Below are 17,016 nucleotides of genomic sequence, written 5' to 3'. Positions count from 1 at the left end.
GCGACAATGCTAACCACTGAGCCACCTCAGCTATAGTTGACTATAAGCCCGCTGCAGAGCTTTAGAACCGAGCCTGGACAGCAGCACGACCTCCTGCTCCTTCCTGCCAGTTCTCTGAATATTAACACATTAAAAAACAACAACTTCTGAACTTTTATGAACAGACGTGTGTGTGTTAATCATTTCATACATGTGCAGGATGATTTATCTGCATAAACACACTTAGAGGAATGCGTGGGAACTTCTCTGACGCGCCAGCAGCCAACTCCCTGAAGAAAGGAATAATCCCAATAAAGTGCAGGTGAAATAAGTTTGTGCACATCCAGCCGTAAAACTGTCTCGTCCTCTGCAGCCTGAATGAGCGACAGAGAGCCTCGGGACAAAGGCGCAATCTCAGATTCCAATTTGTTACTGAATCATGCAAAGGGCGTCTCAGAGCGCAGACGGCTGCAGGGGGAACGGTACGGGACTCTGGGAAGCAAAGACCCGACTGGGGAGCTGAAAAGAAGACGTGATTATGAGGAAGACGGGTATGAATTTGGGCAAACAAAAGGAGCATAAAAGGTAAAGGTTTAGCTTCAGAAAGGTTTCCTGTTGGTCTACGAGGCACAAACCTGAAGCAGAGATAAACCTTCATCCAACCAGTAACACATTTATCCAACAGAATGATCCATCGTGTCGCATCAGATGCAAATCGCAGTGAAAACACAAAGTTTGGCTGCATGAACAAACTGCATTATAAACATCCCATGATAACCCATAATAACGCAGCACTGTCATCGTTTCTACGAAGTTCAACATCTTATTGATGAGGTCATTTTACATCAAATGTTATTTTACTTGTTTTCTTTTTGTATATGAAGGTAAAATAATCTTTATTAATATTTATTCATGTGCATAAATTAATTTACTTGTTTGTGTTTTTCATTCTTGTGTCTTGATAAATAAAATTTCTTACATTTGATCTTCTGGTCGCGACTAAAAACAGTAAAACACGACGACTAAGCATTGATATTCACTAAAATAAAACACTTGACTGTGATTTTTATTTTATTTTTACTGTGGTTCTACAATGTTTATTATTTATTTATTTCCCCCTAATATTCAAAGATTTGTGGGAAAACAGACTAACAGCAGGAACTTGCAAACATGTGCATTAAATATCGTCTGTGTTTTCAGCAAATTAATCAAAGTCTCACATGTTTGCAGAATATTTCTTCTAATTTTCAGCTCAAAATAACACAAATATTGTTTGTTTCTCCACGACTGATTAACTCCTGGTTCTACTTCTGTCATAAACAGGTTGTTTCAGCGTCTGCAGCTTTAAATCCAGCCAAGCTTTCAACGCCTGTGTTTGGCCAGACGTTATAAAATCTGTATTTTGCAGGTTAACGTGTCGTCTGAGCGAGTTTCATCCTCGTTCTGCTGTCTGACAACATCCATCCATCATCTCTACACCTTAATCCTCACTATGGGGGGCTGGAGTCTATCCCAGCTGACTCAGGGTGAAGGCAGGTTCACCTGGACAGGTAACCAGTCTATCACAGGGCTACACTTAGAGACAGACAACCAAGCACACTCACATTCACACCTACGGACAATTTACAATCACCAATTAACCTCAGCATGTTTCTGGACTGTGGGAGGAAGTCGGAGAACCCGGAGAGAACCCACGCTGCACGGGGAGAACATGGAGACTCCACGCAGAAAGATCCCGGGTGTCCTCACTGGGACGTGAACTGACGACCTTCTAGCTAACGGTGCTAACGGTGCTAACCACCGAGCCACCTAGCAGTGATGTCTGACAACAGAAACAATAAAATCTGTAAACGAGCGCTGCTTTATTGTGAATTTAATAATTAGGTGAGCGATTAGTTTCACACCTCCAAGTCTATAAAAACCACAGAATCCAATGAAGACGGAGCTTTGAGAACCCAGAGGATCCTGTGTGTGTTCAGGTGTGAACAAATCCCTTCTCTGGGAGCCGTTGACGTGACTGAGTGCAGGTTTGTCATGTTTTGCTTCGCTGCGTTTAAACTCCGTCCTCACCTTTCGGTTTTTCCACAACCAGCCGCGTCCCTCGCTGTGACATCACCGCCGGCCTGCTGCCCCATTGGCTGGAGGGCGCCGCCTCGCTGCTGGCTCCGCCTCCTCGACCTGACCTGAAACAACAAACAAGAGGAAGATAAAGGAGCGGAGCATTATCTGACCAGGAAGCAGATGATGGAGTGTTCCATCGCGGCGAGGAGGCGTGGCCCGGTTCCCCTCCTGAGTCACCGTTTCCGTCCTCATCAGCCCGTGTGGTTAACCAGAACCAACGAGGTTTATTCTGAAGAATGTGCTTTAATTACTGTCTGGATGCAGCCCAGCGTCTGTTGGCTGCACCTGAGAGGACTTCATCCAATCACTCGCTAGAGTCTCATTACATGTGAGAAGACGTTCTGGAAAGATCACACCGATGCTGCAAACGAAACAGAGCAAACAATCCGGAAACGGCGGGAAAGAGACGGACGAGGAGAACAGCATGAGGGCAGGAGGGTGAGTTCAGAGAGGCAGGAGGGTGAGTTCAGAGAGGTAGAGGGCAGGAGGGTGAGTTCAGAGGGCAGGAGGGTGAGTTCAGAGGCAGAGGGCAGGAGGGTGAGTTCAGAGGGCAGGAGGGTGAGTTCAGAGGCAGAGGGCAGGAGGGTGAGTTCAGAGGGCAGGAGGGTGAGTTCAGAGAGGTAGAGGGCAGGAGGGTGAGGGAGGAAACGTCTCCATCAGGCTGCTTCCAGCCAGCACATGGAACAAGATGCCTTCCTGTCCAGTAACGAGTCCCAACGATCCAATCAGGTCCGTCAGTCATTTGTAACCGACAGCAGCTGTGATGTAACGCAGAGCAAACGGGGGGAAACGTTTCTGCTTTAGAAAACAGACCTGCAGCGCCACAGGAGGACATATCTGAAGAGCACAACTCCCCTGGTGGAGATGACAACGAGCAAAAACACGACACAAACACATTTACAGGACAGATATATATGTTAATCAGTAAAAAAAAACCTGATGGACATCTGGCTGTAAAGGTGGCAGGACACAGAAACAGCAGTGGGATACTGTCCAGAAACTGTCAAAATAAATATCTGTTTAAAAAAAGCTGATTTCAGTCATTTTACAGTCGCACATTGTAAAAGAACATGTTTGACATCTTCTCTTCTTTTAGGCTGTTTTTAGAGTTAACATCTAACCTGAGATTTTATGAGATATCGTCTGTAATTTACCAAAACAGGGAAACTCTGTCAAACAAACAGTTAAAAACAATATTTACTAATTATGGTAAATATCTGTAAATGAATATTTTTGGCTGATTTAAGTACGTTAAAGTCAGTACAATTACTATAAATTTTACTGTCACACATCATAAAACAACATATAAACATCTGCAAAAACTCACATTTTCTTATTTATATTTATTTGGATATATTTACAGTTTTTGGCCTTTTCTCTTTAAATGTTTTTAACATCTAATTTACTATTTTTTTCTGTGATTTTTTAATCAGCAGTTCCATAAACAGGTCATATCTGTGAAATAACAGTAAATTGTTCCAAAGATTACAGCTAATAAACAATCACAGAACATAATTTTTCTTTTACAGCGTTAATGATCGAAACTGAACTTTGGTTTATTCAGTTTGCTGTAAATCTGAACCTGGTAATAATTGTCCTGTCAAGAACAGTACAGAACCAGAACCAGAATCAGCACCGCTACAGAACATGTGGTATCTAGATTTTCTCTCCAAAGATTCAAACTGTGGATTAAATGTTTGAAGTTCTGAAGTTCTACCTGAGTTTTGGGTAACGAAGCCGAAGTCCGACTCCTGGACGCTCGACCTCCTGCAGGACTCTGGTGTCGGGTTCTGGCTGGTGTCTGAGAACTCTTCTGTCGGCTCATCGGGTCCAACAGGTAGCGCTGGGCCAGACGCATCACCCGGGTCAGGACGCTGACGGGACCGGGAACCGGGTCTGCAGGTGGATGAGATATTTTATTATATGTTAGATCACAGAAACAATACGGACACTAATGTGCACATCAGGCTGTTTGAAGAAATGAGCTGCAAACTTGTTGGTATTTACAATTAAAAAATAACATTTTAAAGTCTAAGTACAGCATGAAAATAGAATTTTTGTATTTATTATTCCATATTTATATATTTTTTATAATGTGTACTTGTTTTATTTTTGTGTGTTTATTTTATTTGTATAATAAATATTTGTATCTTTCTTTTGTAGTACTGCTGCTCTTCCTTTCTTACTTTTATTCTATTTTATCTTTTATTTTATTTCTTTTTTCTGTATATAAAGCTGACTAGTGAATACCAACAAGAATCCCAGTCTACCTGCACTGCAATGCACCCGTGCAAATGCCAATAAAACTTTATTCTATTGTAGTCTAAATAATAATAAACATACAAAAGTCAGATTGAATGAACATCTGTAAATCTTTTATTTATAGTTGCCACATAGTCAACAGTGCATTTTTAATTTAGAGTGTACATTACGCTTATTTTGCATTTTATATTTTCTTATTGTTTATTTTACTTGATGCCTATTTTTGCATATTTATCTGTATTTATGGTAACTGCACTCCTCCTGCTGTAACAACCAAACGTCCCCTCAGGGATTAACAAAGTATTTATATATTCTATTCTGTAGTTCTTGGTTCTCCATGAACAAGAACTTTCTGATGTGGCTTCATGAAGTCGTAAACGTGACATAAGACGGTGTGAAACTGTCCCGCTAAGTCAGAACCCCACTCAGCGAGCAGCACCACAGTGTTGGTGTTGCAGCAACAGCACAAGTTATCGTTCCGTCGCAGGCCGACTCTGTGTGTGTGAATGTGTCCTTGTCATACACAAATGAATGTTATCAGCAGCTCTCCATATTTACTCAGGAGGGGATCTGCAAGCTGCCAACACAAAGACTCGCTACACAATCTACTGTCCGCGTTGGTGTGCAGACGGTCGCGGCGCTGCAGCTGGATCTCATGTTTATGGAGCAGCAGATTAAAACACGGTGACGTTTTCTACAATGTGTCGGAGAGAAAGCCTGATAGGCTTCATCGTCCTAGTAACAGCAATCCAGCACTGATACACGTGTTCAGCAGCAGGACAAGATGCCCTGTGGGCCACACAATCACAGCCAGGAGGTTCAGTCTTTGTGTTTCAACGTGTAAACGCTAGTTCCAGCTGTAACACATTGGTGTAGTCGTTGTCTATCAGCGCTAGCAGGCTAATCAGGCTAGCCTTTAAGGTTGTGCTAACTCACGCTGAACGTTAGCATGAAGCTTGCAGTCGATGCTGGAGAAAGGTTGTGTTGCTTCATGCAGCTGCTGCCTTTAATGGATCATTTATTCTACAAGTGTTGTTGTGATGTTTGGTTTACTAGTTTATCCTCGACAGATCGGAGTCTTACTGACAGTTTTTACATTATGAGTAAGAATTACGGCCAAAGACCAACAGACTCGTTTCTACATTTTCCAAAATAAATAATAAAGACGTTATTTTGTGTGTTTTGTGTGTTTTTTATGCTGCACAAAAAACACACTGAACCGCGTCACCAAAGCCAAGTTACATAACGACACATCATTGCACCGCTAACATGAACTATTTGGCATAAATGGTTTAATTTACTGTTCTACGTTTCATCCTGAGGGAAGCCACGTTTATAAAAACACCTCCAGCACCTATTGATTTGGATATATTTAAATTTGGGGTATTTTTTGGATTGTTTTCAACATCTAAGTTACTTTTTTCTTTCTGTGATTTTACTACATCTGCAATTTAACAAAACAAGTAATATCTGTAAAATAACAGTAAATTGTTAAAAGTCAAAAAACAATCAAAGAACATCATTTTTTCTACAGTGTTGATGAACAAAACTGAACTTTAGTATATTTAGTTTGTAAAAAACTGTAAACAAACAAACAAAAACGGTATTTACTGCCACCTCTGAAGTGGATTTACACTCAGAGCATCACTTCAGTCTGAATGTTGCTATGCTAGCAGCATCTTTGCTAACAGGCGCTTAGCTCTTGTTGTTGCTTAAGAATCCTCACTTAGCATTAGCCTCAGATAGCTAGCTACACCCAACAGCTGTCAGACACTTTTTTTTTTTACAACTTCACGCTGCAGAGTTCATTAGCTCAACAGCTAGCAGTTAGAAGGCAGGCAGCAAACACACCTGTAACTCCACCTCATTAACAGCAAGAGGCTCCACCTGGTGGCCAAACCAGGTACGACAGATAATCTACTGCATTGTCTACTGTAATATGTTTTTATTCAGTTGAGTCATTTAACAGTTAATCATCAACAAACCCCGGTCTGTACCTTTAACTGAAACTGATTTATTCTCTGGTAACTAAACCAAACTGATCTACACAAAAAGGAATTTCCTTTAAGCTGGTAAACATGCAGGACAAGTGGCTGTAAATCCTTCATGTGACAGTTACAGAGCGATCAAAGGGCAGCAGGGCTGTTTTGACAAAAACTCTGCAGAGTTCTGCACTCAAGCTCCACTTAAAGTCCCGTTTAGGGTAATTAAACTGCACTAAATTACACAAGTTATTGAATGCAGAGAAGTTTAGCTAACGCGTGCCTTGTAACTGAGCTGTGATTGAACGCCAGCATCCTGCAGGTTTACACTCGTCTGCTGTTTGTCCTGTGTTGAACCAGCTGAGCCGACGTCAGGCTGAGGTGTGTGAGGTCAGACCGGTGTGTGGACTAGCGCTGTGCTAACACACATGAGGAACAGAGTGACGGACGCTATGAATGTACAGATGTGACGGCTCACCCTTCACTGAGGTCTTCTCTGCTTCAGGCGGTGCCGATTCATTCTCTTTTTCATTTCCCGAGCCGGACTCTGTTTCCTTCGGCGTTTCACACGGCTCTGAAAGACACGTAAAACATAATATACGGTAATTTAGTTTACAATATGAGGTGAGCAGCAGGAATAACCGTCCTACAGACACAGGTATACATTCACATCCTAAACAATCCTGTAGCTTTATGACCTCGCTGCTGCACCGACTTCATCAAAACTCTTTTAAAAACCAACACTGTGCCACTGTCAGGAGTTTAGCTTTTGGTCTCCTGCAGACATTTTAGTTAAATGTTTAGCACAAGGACTTTTCTTTAAAAACATATAGAAAGGTAGAAGGTGCTGCTGCAGGATAAAAACAGGACATGAAAACAATACATTTAGTACATTAATGCAAGAAACCTCAATGTTTTTATTTTTTCTTGATTGCAAATGCTGTGTTTAATTAGCAAAGAAGGCATGATGCGTTTTGCTAACACTGTTTGCGAGACATATATATCTATATATAGCTCAATAAGATGAGAACAAGCCACTGCTGTAGGCTTTAACTTCATCAGGCTGAGCTACAGAAACGGTCTTTTCGGTCTGTACTCATGGTTTACTGCAAACTAGAGCTTGTTCAACAATCTAAACATTAAATATTTTATAAGCGGCAGAAGCACAAACACAGGACGGATCTCTGGGTTTTCAGCTTTCTGGCGATTTGTGAACCAATTTGTGTTCTAAGTGCAGCTCTGTGAGGGAAAAACAACCCAAACTTAGAATCTCACATCTTCACAGAATTCCTTTATTCTATAAAATCCTCTTTGCTCGAACCAGATTCTGTAAAATAGAAGAAAAATTCTGAACCTTCAGCGTAACTGAGACAACAAACAGCTGCATGACAGGAATCCGTCAGCGTTTAATTGGCATCTCTACGCGTTGCTGGTAAAAACATAGTCCTGCTTCTGGCTTAGCAAAGCCAATCTCTGACATTTGTGTGTGTTGGTTTACATTTAACCAGTAAGGGACTGAAGCACAGCATCCAGTCGGCTCATCCTCTATAAAAGTTTCCATCTGACCACGTCAAAACCTGCAGATTTATTTTAAATCTACAATAACGTAACTCTCTCTAATGAAGCCACGCAGAGTTCTACCTTCATGCTGTGAATGTTTCCACAGTTAAAGGTCCTTGAAGTCCACAGAGGAGGGTCCACATTTATCACTTTTTACCTTTTCCACCATTTTTGATTCCTTATAACTTCATAAGATCGATGCAAGACTAAATGTTTGCTTTTGATTGTGACACCTGAATGGATGTAAAACTGATCTGGTGTCAGTTTCTACCAGAACTCAGATGTGTTCTTCACCCCGAAACAGTTTTTAATTATCAGAAAATGCAGAAAATTTGTTTAGAATGACACAAAAATTTGACCAAAATGACACAAAATGTGTCTAAAATGACTCATAAATGATCCAAATTGACTGAAAATTTGCTCAGAATGACATCAAAATGGTCTAAAATGACAAAAATTTGACTGAAAACAACTCAATAATTGTCCAGAATGATTTCAAATTCTTCAAAATTACTCAACAATTGTCAATTATAGGAACAAATGGTGCTGAACAGAAGACTGTGATGCCTGGATGGATGTAGAACTGATCTGTTGTCAGTTTTTACCAGAATTCTGATGCGTTTTTCACCCTAAAATAGTTGTTAATTATCAGAAAATGCAGAAAATTTGTTTAGAGAGACAGTAAAATTTGTCTAAAATGACTCCAATGTTATGCAAGATGACTCAATTTGTCCAAAATGACTCAAAAATTATGCGAAACTACAAAAAAATGCAAAGAACAACCCAAAAATTGACCAAAATGACTCGGAATGACTCATAAATGATCCAAATTATCTGAAAATGTGCTCAGAATGACGTTAAAATGATCTAAAATGACAGTTTTGGTGAAGCTTCTCGTCTGTTTTTTAACTCTAGATGAGTGTGTCTTCATCACGAGGCCTAAAACGGGCCGAGGTTCTGGACCAGTGATCTGTTTTTCTGCCGTGTAGGGGCCCAGAGGTGACGCAGACTTCTAATTTGCAGCAGCGTATGTCGGTGATTTAACAGGAGCCTTAAGGACACGGCTTCTGCCAAACAGGAAGCGCCGATGATGAAGTGCAGCCTAATGCGAGGTCTTCGCCGAGCCCCGACCGAGCTTATCTTTGATGTCGGAACAACTCCATTTCCCAGACACACCCTCCACCTCCTCCAGCTGCCTCCCGACTCCCTCCGATCCGTCTCAATCACTGTCAGGTTCCCTTCCTCGGCCCAGCGCCGGCTTCAAAACGCCGGCGTGTCGCGGCACGTTTCCCGCTAGCCACCCAGGGACTGGCTGGATGGGAACGTGTGGCGTTAGCTCATCCGCTCGGGGCAATAAATCGAGTTTAGGAATGAGTCAAGTGTTCGTGCACCCCCGCTGACCCGAACGTAAACCCCTTCAAGCAGCGCCACTCTTCTCAGGTGATTGATCAGCTGAAAGGCAACGAAGCTGAACTCTGATTGTAATTATTGTTGTTTGTCAGGACTCTGGATCAACTAGAACACTTTTTACGACCAGCCATGATGAAAATAACTATAAATATGATCACAGATAGACACAAAAATGTGGCCGATGTAAACAGAAGTGTGTTTTTTCTTCGTGTGTGTGTTTCTCCGGTGAGCTCACCTGCTCGGTTTCTGTATGACTCAGGCTGTAATGAGAAGGCCTGCTGTGATTTATTGCTGGAAGTCGGCCGTGTGCGGGGAGTTTTTTGTTTTTTTTTACCGTCTCTCCAGTTTCATTCTCATACAGTTTGTTTGTTTGTTTAACATCGACCGGTATCGGATCAAACCTCACAGCCTGCCGTTCGGTGGTGTTAACGGTGTGTCGGTGACGTACGTGAGAAAAGCTGGCCGACATCCTGGAAGGTTATCTCCAGAGATTCTGCACCGTGCTACAGCTCCAGAGGGTCCAGGTAGAACTTCTTGTCCTCTCCGTCTGTACTAATCTGATCCAATAAGGTCTGGGGATGTGAGTGAAGTGAGTGGAGTCACAGTCCGTCAAACAAAGTCGAGTCAATTACAAGGAGGAAAACAAGAGAGTTTTTAACGGACAGCAGTCTGACATGTAGAGTAAATCCATTACTTCCAGCTGTCAGGGAGATAAACTCTGGTTTCTGATCCACTAACATCTGTAATGTTCTAGTTAGCTGGATAGCAGGACGACACGCTGATGTTCATCCTCGCATGAACCTCGAATAAACAGTTTGCTCATCTGGTTTCTTCTGCTCGACCGTCTCCGATTGGCTGAAAATGTCATCATCTGAGCTACAGATATTTAAAACGGTGTCTGAAATTCTAGCTTGAAATATTAAATACTTTCCAAGATGTATTTTATTTTTAAAAGCTGCCCATCAAGCCAGAAAATATCACTACTTGGCTCCATTCATTTCATTATTGTCAGACTCCTCCCTGTTTGGTTATATATGTTTTAATTCTGATTATTTAATCTGCACATCCGGAATCAATGAAATGATGAGAAATAAGTGTCAGGCTTTAATCTTTACTAGCTCCTGAGATATCGTTGTTCAAACTTACATTCCAATCTGAGTAAACATGTGCAGCTTTCTCTCTTTACTCTCACATGGATCCTGCTGCTGATTTAATAAACTCAGAGGAAATGATCCTGAACAAAACTGAACTGCAGCTCCTGATATTCTGTCAAAACCTGCATCATCCATTATTAGTTACTCACATTATTCTGACCTGTTTTTCCATCTTTGCAGCAAAGTTTGATCAGTGATAGATGTTAAAGTAGAGAGAGAATGTGAAAAGCATTTAGCATTTGTGGAACTCTGATGCTGATGTGGAGAAAGTTTCCTTCGGCTTCCCACCAGTCTGGGAATGACACCGAACCGTTAACCGGTCCGACCTACTGAGATCGCCATCGGGACTTTTAGAGAAAAGTGAGCAGGACGTTCCTTCAGACACGACATGTTTCAGATCAACAGGATGGACTGCAGGTCTGGAAGGGGCTTGAAAATGACAAATGTGATCAGAAATGTGACGTAACTTGAAGGTCTAGGACCAAAACGTTGCACTAATAAATGCATGAATCTGTTTTGTACCTGTTGGATGTACTCGTTCCTTTTGATTATAATATAAACAACAAAAATATCTCTGAATTAGTTAAGTGTTATAGTCATGTACAGTGGTGTGTTATTAAATTGTTGGTGGTTTAACCTCTAGTATGTATGAAAATGATCCAGGCATAGTTACACCTGTAATAAAACCTGGTTAGGCTGCGATCATGACCCTGTTTACTGGAAGGCAGCCGCTGTCTCGACTTGTCTCGACTGAACTATTTCATCTGGCTATCCGTCTCATTTGACATCTGTCATTTCTGTAAAGCACTTTGCAGCTGCGTTTTCAATAGGAGCTGTACAAATAAACTTATTACATATTGTTATATCTTGGCACGGCCAGATAATCTAAATTTAGCAGCACAATCATTTAAACTCGTCTTAATCCGGCTGACGTTGTCTCGGGACCAAAGGAACCTTTCAGATGGTTTAATGTTGGACTGTGTTCAGGTTTAATTGCTCGGCGGTAACACAACCAGTCTGGCCTTTCGCTGGCGACTCAAACAGTCGGTTCTTGTTGCACAGCTTGTCCTGAGCGTCTGAAGCGAGAGAGCAAAACACAGCGACCTTTAACAAACTCAAGGCTTTCAAATTGAAATATAATATCTACAATAACCAGCATGGCGGCTTAGCGCTAATGCCAAGGGTGGGATTTTTAACAGAGTGACTGGCTTTTCTCTGACATCTGTCACCTCTGACTGAACGAAAGCAGCAAAGACGAGCCTCAGCTGCTCGCTTTATGCATCTGATGCCAAAATAAAGGTTTAGCCTAATGCCATAATGACAGATGAATGTACACACACACACACACACACTCCCCGCTCTCAGGTGGTAATAACAGGCTGAGGACGTGTCGGTAAAGCCACGAACAACAAACCATCACATGGACCGTTTCAGTGCGGATGAGGCCTAATGTGCCACATAATGTGTTGTGTACAGGTGAGCTCACCCCGAACACAGGAACTAGACGTACGTTTACACACCGTACAGCGCCGTCAGTAGCATCTGTGACATGTCCAACATTTACTACAAGCCAAAGTGATCACTGTGCAGCTCAACAGTAAGAAATAATGATAAAAAATGAATGTCTGAAATCTCCGTTTACTCAAACTACTGACTGAACATCGCACAGGGAGTCGGTTTGTCTCATTATCTAATGTTTAAAAACTCTCAGTGTCAATCATTAATTTAATCACCAACCGTCCTGATATTTGATTAATTGGTTTGAGTACAGCGTCCAGCTTCTCAAATCTAAATGTAATTTCTGGTTTCTTCCCTCTGTGATGGAAAACTGAACATCTTTGTGGACAAAAGAAGACATCTCTCATCTTAGTTTTTTTAATCAACTAATTCAAGAAATTAATCAACACTTGCTCTTGTGGACATCACAGCTGTTAATCAGGAACGTGCTACCACTGCCATGATGAGTATGTTAGCGTTTAGCTCCAGCCACCACCGTGTGGATGCTCAGCTTTGTTTAACAAACTTTACAAAAGTGTGACGAATCATTCATCTGTTCATCTTGATTCGTTGTTTAATCGTTAAAACCTGACAAAACAGTAGAAAGTGCTAAAAACAATGTGATAATGTGGAACAACCAGGTGCTCCAGCTAATCTACAACACATTCCTGACATGCACGACCTTCTTCTTCTTCTTCTTCCTTATCGGTTATTATAATTTTAGTCGGAAATTATTAACGATAAATAACTGATTAACTGATAATCAACACCCCCAGTGGTTGTAGTTGGGTTTGTGCATATTAAAATTATATTTTGAATTGTTGTGTTACTAAGCGGGGCTGCAGGTGGCTCAGTGGTTAGCACTGTTGCCTCACAGCTAGAAGGTCGCCGGTTGGCGTCCCGCTGAGGACACCCGGGATCTTCCTGCGTGGAGTCTCCATGTTCTCCCCGTGCAGCGTGGGTTCTCTCCGGGTTCTCCGGCTTCCTCCCACAGTCCAGAAACATGCTGAGGTTAATTGGTGATTGTAAATTGTCCGTAGGTGTGAATGTGAGTGTGCTTGGTTGTCTGTCTCTAAGTGTAGCCCTGTGATAGACTGGTTACCTGTCCAGGTGAACCTGCCTTCACCCTGAGTCAGCTGGGATAGACTCCAGCCCCCCATAGTGAGGATTAAGCGGTGTAGAGATGATGGATGGATGGATGTTACTAAGAGGAGGCAGTTCTCGGGTATTTTAACGTCTGAACCTGCTGAGCATCTGTCTGGAATCATGTTCATGTCTCATCATCATGAGTAAAGACCAACGCTGAACGTGCTTTGGTGAATCTGCAGTGATCAATACTGATTATCAGCTCATCTTATAGATTGAAGAAGACTCACTAAAAGGGTGAAGATAAGAACCACCACCTCTGGTCAGAACTTAGAGTGTTTAACATATTTATTAGACCTCCTGTCTGATGTATGAAGCACTGTGTGTATTTATAGACCATCCAGCATCATGAGGTGCTTTAATTCACACTCAGCTCTCCATGTTTCACCATTTTCAACAGGAATGAGGAATTTTAAACTGAATTCACCTTTTGTACCCAAATCTGAGCCCCTGGGCGTCTCTGAGAAGTCAGAAGTTAATCAAGCACCACATTCATCCACTAAAACTAATGGTTCTGTTCAGGAATGCAAGTAAATAACTATAACGTGACATCATCAAGAAATAATAATGTGTTTTCCTAGTTTTTTGTTTTTTGTTTTTTTCTTGTAAACCAGTAAATTAGAAAATTAATGGATAAGAATAATAATTATATTCTAGCATTAAAAGTAATATTTGGGTTAAAGAGTTTCTGCATACTGGTGTATTAACCACTACAGAAACATAAAACATGATGTAGGTAATTACCAATGCTGCTCATTTAGGACAGCCGGCACTGGGTGGAGGTCTAACACATTAATTAAGCACCGTTCATAACACAATCAGTGCAAACACAGGATGCAGTTTTGTGACTTTGGCCTTTAGCTGTGAGTGAAACTGACACGTTCTGTATCCAGTTAACTAATCATGTGATCACATATTAAACAAAACAAACTAAAATTGTGATTCAGATGTTGATTCTCCCCCAACAGAGACACATGATCTGAACTCACTGTCTGACTGATTTAACACCACCTGACACCACCTTTAACTCACGTTCTCCAAACATTTCACTCGTTCCCGCAGCAGGTAAACATGCAGCTGCAGCGTCAGGGTCGAGACGCTGTCACACGGTCTAACCTGTAATTGCAGCTACAACCGTTGGCCTCCAGGTCTGCTCAGAGACACACCCAGCATTCAAACCTGTGCGCCGTAAATACAGACGCACACAAACACACAAAAACAGATTTCCCAACACAAACAGGGCGATGCGGTAACTGGGAGCTATCAGGTTAAAACACACGGCGGTGATCACGAGTGGTACGCATCAGCAGATGGAAATGTCAGCGTCTGTGAGCTCAGCTCCGGCCTTTCTCTGTGACTCAGGCGTTTAATGAGAAGGTATGAATGACAGTGTGCCTTTTCCTGCCCACTCGCTCTCTCTCAAAGTCAGTTTCAGATGACAGAGCGCTCTGCTGATTCCTCACTGTCCAGGAATTAATGCTGATGACACGCAGCCTTTTGAAGGTTGTGTTTTGGTACGTTTGAAGCCTCGGCCGTCCCCTGGGAGTCGGCGGGGCAGCACACCTGTAGCCGGGATTGAATAAGCTCTAATGTAAGCCTGGGCTCAGCAGATCCTGCAGCCAGCAGCTCACTGACACTGTTCAATACAGGCTTTGAAGTGCTGATAGTTTACAGAAAATGTCTTGGGGGAAGAAACGCAGGAGAGGGAACAGAAAGACGGAGACGAGCTGGAAAATTCCAGACAACAGGACATGTTTGTGACACTTGGAGTCGGACAGATCGTACAGAGAGTTGAGCTGAATGCAAGAGATGAGCCATAAAAGAAGAAAACAGGTTAGCCAGCAGTTCTCCAGATTGGAAAACCTCCTGTAACATAATGACCTGAGGGCAAATACCAGCGCTGGTGTCTACGAAGCAACGTTTTCACGTGTTTGTCTGAAATAAACACCGCAGAGGATCCGTACTGCTGAGCTCAGGTTACAGGCTGGAATGAAACCACCTCAAAAGGACACTTCTGGAGGGTAAAAAAGGCAGAACGAGCAGCCAGGTATGCTCGTTCTGCTGCCCTACAAAGGCTTAACTACCTACAGTCAGCCTCAACTGTGTTCAGCCGCTTCCATTAACGAAAAGGCAAAATCCACAACAGTCACTCAAATAAGTAGAAACTGAACAAAGTAATGATAAATAAATATTTGCTAAATTATAATTTAGTGAAATAAGACTTTTGAATTGTGCTTGAAAAGAATAATTTAAAAAAACAAAACTGTGCCGGACAAATCAGAGCACTTTGCTGATGAGCAGTGAAATCAGAACACCTGTCAACAGGTGCTCAAGTCTGACTGAGAGCTACAGGAAACACCTGATTGGCTCAGAGGGTTGTTCAACTAAATAGTCGTTTACAGGTCCCATCATGCTGGTTTGTTTTTAATATTTCTGTTGAACCACAATTCAAAAGCAGCGTCATGATGTTCATCACATCTTTATCTGTTATAGACTTTATTTGTTTGTGACTGAAGCTGTTGTTTTCCTTCTTTAATGGGAGGCTATGAACACATCTGAGGACGACTGCATTTGGTCAACGTTGAGCTGATATCTGAGAAAAACAGCTACTGCCTCAGAAAGAACTTACAAATCTACTTTAGTTTCAATCGACAGGCACAACACAGTTTAACACAGTTCTGAATCGAGTTTCCAACTCTTGTGCCTACATGGACTTTAACCCACACAGCACAGTTTAAATATTCAGTTTCCAACAAATAATTTAACCCAGTTAGCACCTGAGTTCTCTAAGAAACCGCAAGAAACCCGGTTTATAGCAACAACAAATAGCTATCATGCATTGCTTTTATGACAAAATGTGAAGTCCTGCTCAGTTTTATGGAGAGTTCTGGTGGTTTTGGTTTTATAGAGCGCAGCCTGTCTGGTTTACTCTCAGTATTATCCAACAGCAATATGCAGCTACACCAAATAGCAAACAGAAAATGCTAGTTAGCTGCTAAAGAGCTAACACCTTTACCACTTTTCTGCACCAATTTTTTAAGATAGTAATTTAAAAAGTAGTGCAGCATTTTCAGCTGTCACCGAGGATCCAGAAAACATCAGTTCGAGCATCACAAACTAATAATAATATCAGCGATTACAGGTCACGTATGAACGCTAACCAGGCCGATGGCTGCTTACGTCTCGACTGGAGCTTATCGCAGAACAAAGGATGAGCGCACAGTGCAGTTATTTGTTATCTTAGGCTGCTGGAAATGACTCTGAAGACCTCCAGTCATCCCATCGCTTCCTCTGTTCGCTCACACCACGAGGACAAAGTCACCTTTTTACCGCCGGGGGGAAAAGTGAAAGGTGGAACAGAAAAAGATGAGAGCGGCAGGAAGAACAACAGAGCGAAACAATGGCCACATGTCTCGTGGATTCAGAGATAAAAGCTGCTTTCTGAGAGCTAATGATGTTATCTGAACACCTCATACGTCCGCTAAAGACGCTTCCTTTTAACTCCAGCAGCTCTAATCAATGATCAGCATTGATTTTTATCAGTTCAAGGCTTTTTTCAGCCTTTAGTTTCAGGCTTTAATCTCGGCCTTTCTAACGACCAGCCACACATCTTGTTTTTTTTGCACGACAATCTTTCATCAGTTGACGTGACAACACTTTTAGTTTTAGCCTTTATGTTAACAATAATACATAAAAACATATTTCACATGATAAATGTGTTTTTTATTTGGGTTTCATTCTAAAACGCTGGCAGCAGAGGTATCTTATCATATTGTTGTCGGGGAGATTGATTGGAATCTGGAAACTGTGCGACTTAGAAACCAAGAAAACTACGTGCACGATAGAAATAACCGCCATCATTTGATCTACTGAGGAGTTCACATACGGTAGGCGACCTGTGGAGG

General features: G+C 41.9%; 1 protein-coding gene across 1 annotated transcript in view; it reads right to left on the bottom strand.

Annotated features, from left to right (window-relative positions):
• LOC103362203 (serine/arginine repetitive matrix protein 2-like) overlaps positions 1 to 17,016 on the bottom strand; it is a 70,232-nt gene that overhangs the window by 27,942 nt on the left and 25,274 nt on the right. The window contains exons 4-6 of the mRNA XM_008288494.1: positions 6,823 to 6,918; positions 3,818 to 3,996; positions 2,050 to 2,162 (exon numbers count right to left, since the gene is read on the bottom strand). Coding sequence (XP_008286716.1) covers positions 2,050 to 2,162; positions 3,818 to 3,996; positions 6,823 to 6,918 — 388 coding nt within the window. The remainder of the gene's footprint in view (positions 1 to 2,049; positions 2,163 to 3,817; positions 3,997 to 6,822; positions 6,919 to 17,016) is intronic.

The sequence above is a fragment of the Stegastes partitus genome, unplaced genomic scaffold (genome assembly GCF_000690725.1).
Source record: "Stegastes partitus isolate 25-593 unplaced genomic scaffold, Stegastes_partitus-1.0.2 Scaffold562, whole genome shotgun sequence".
Classification (NCBI taxonomy): Eukaryota; Metazoa; Chordata; class Actinopteri; family Pomacentridae; genus Stegastes; species Stegastes partitus.
This window is presented reverse-complemented; position numbering and strand designations above follow the sequence as displayed.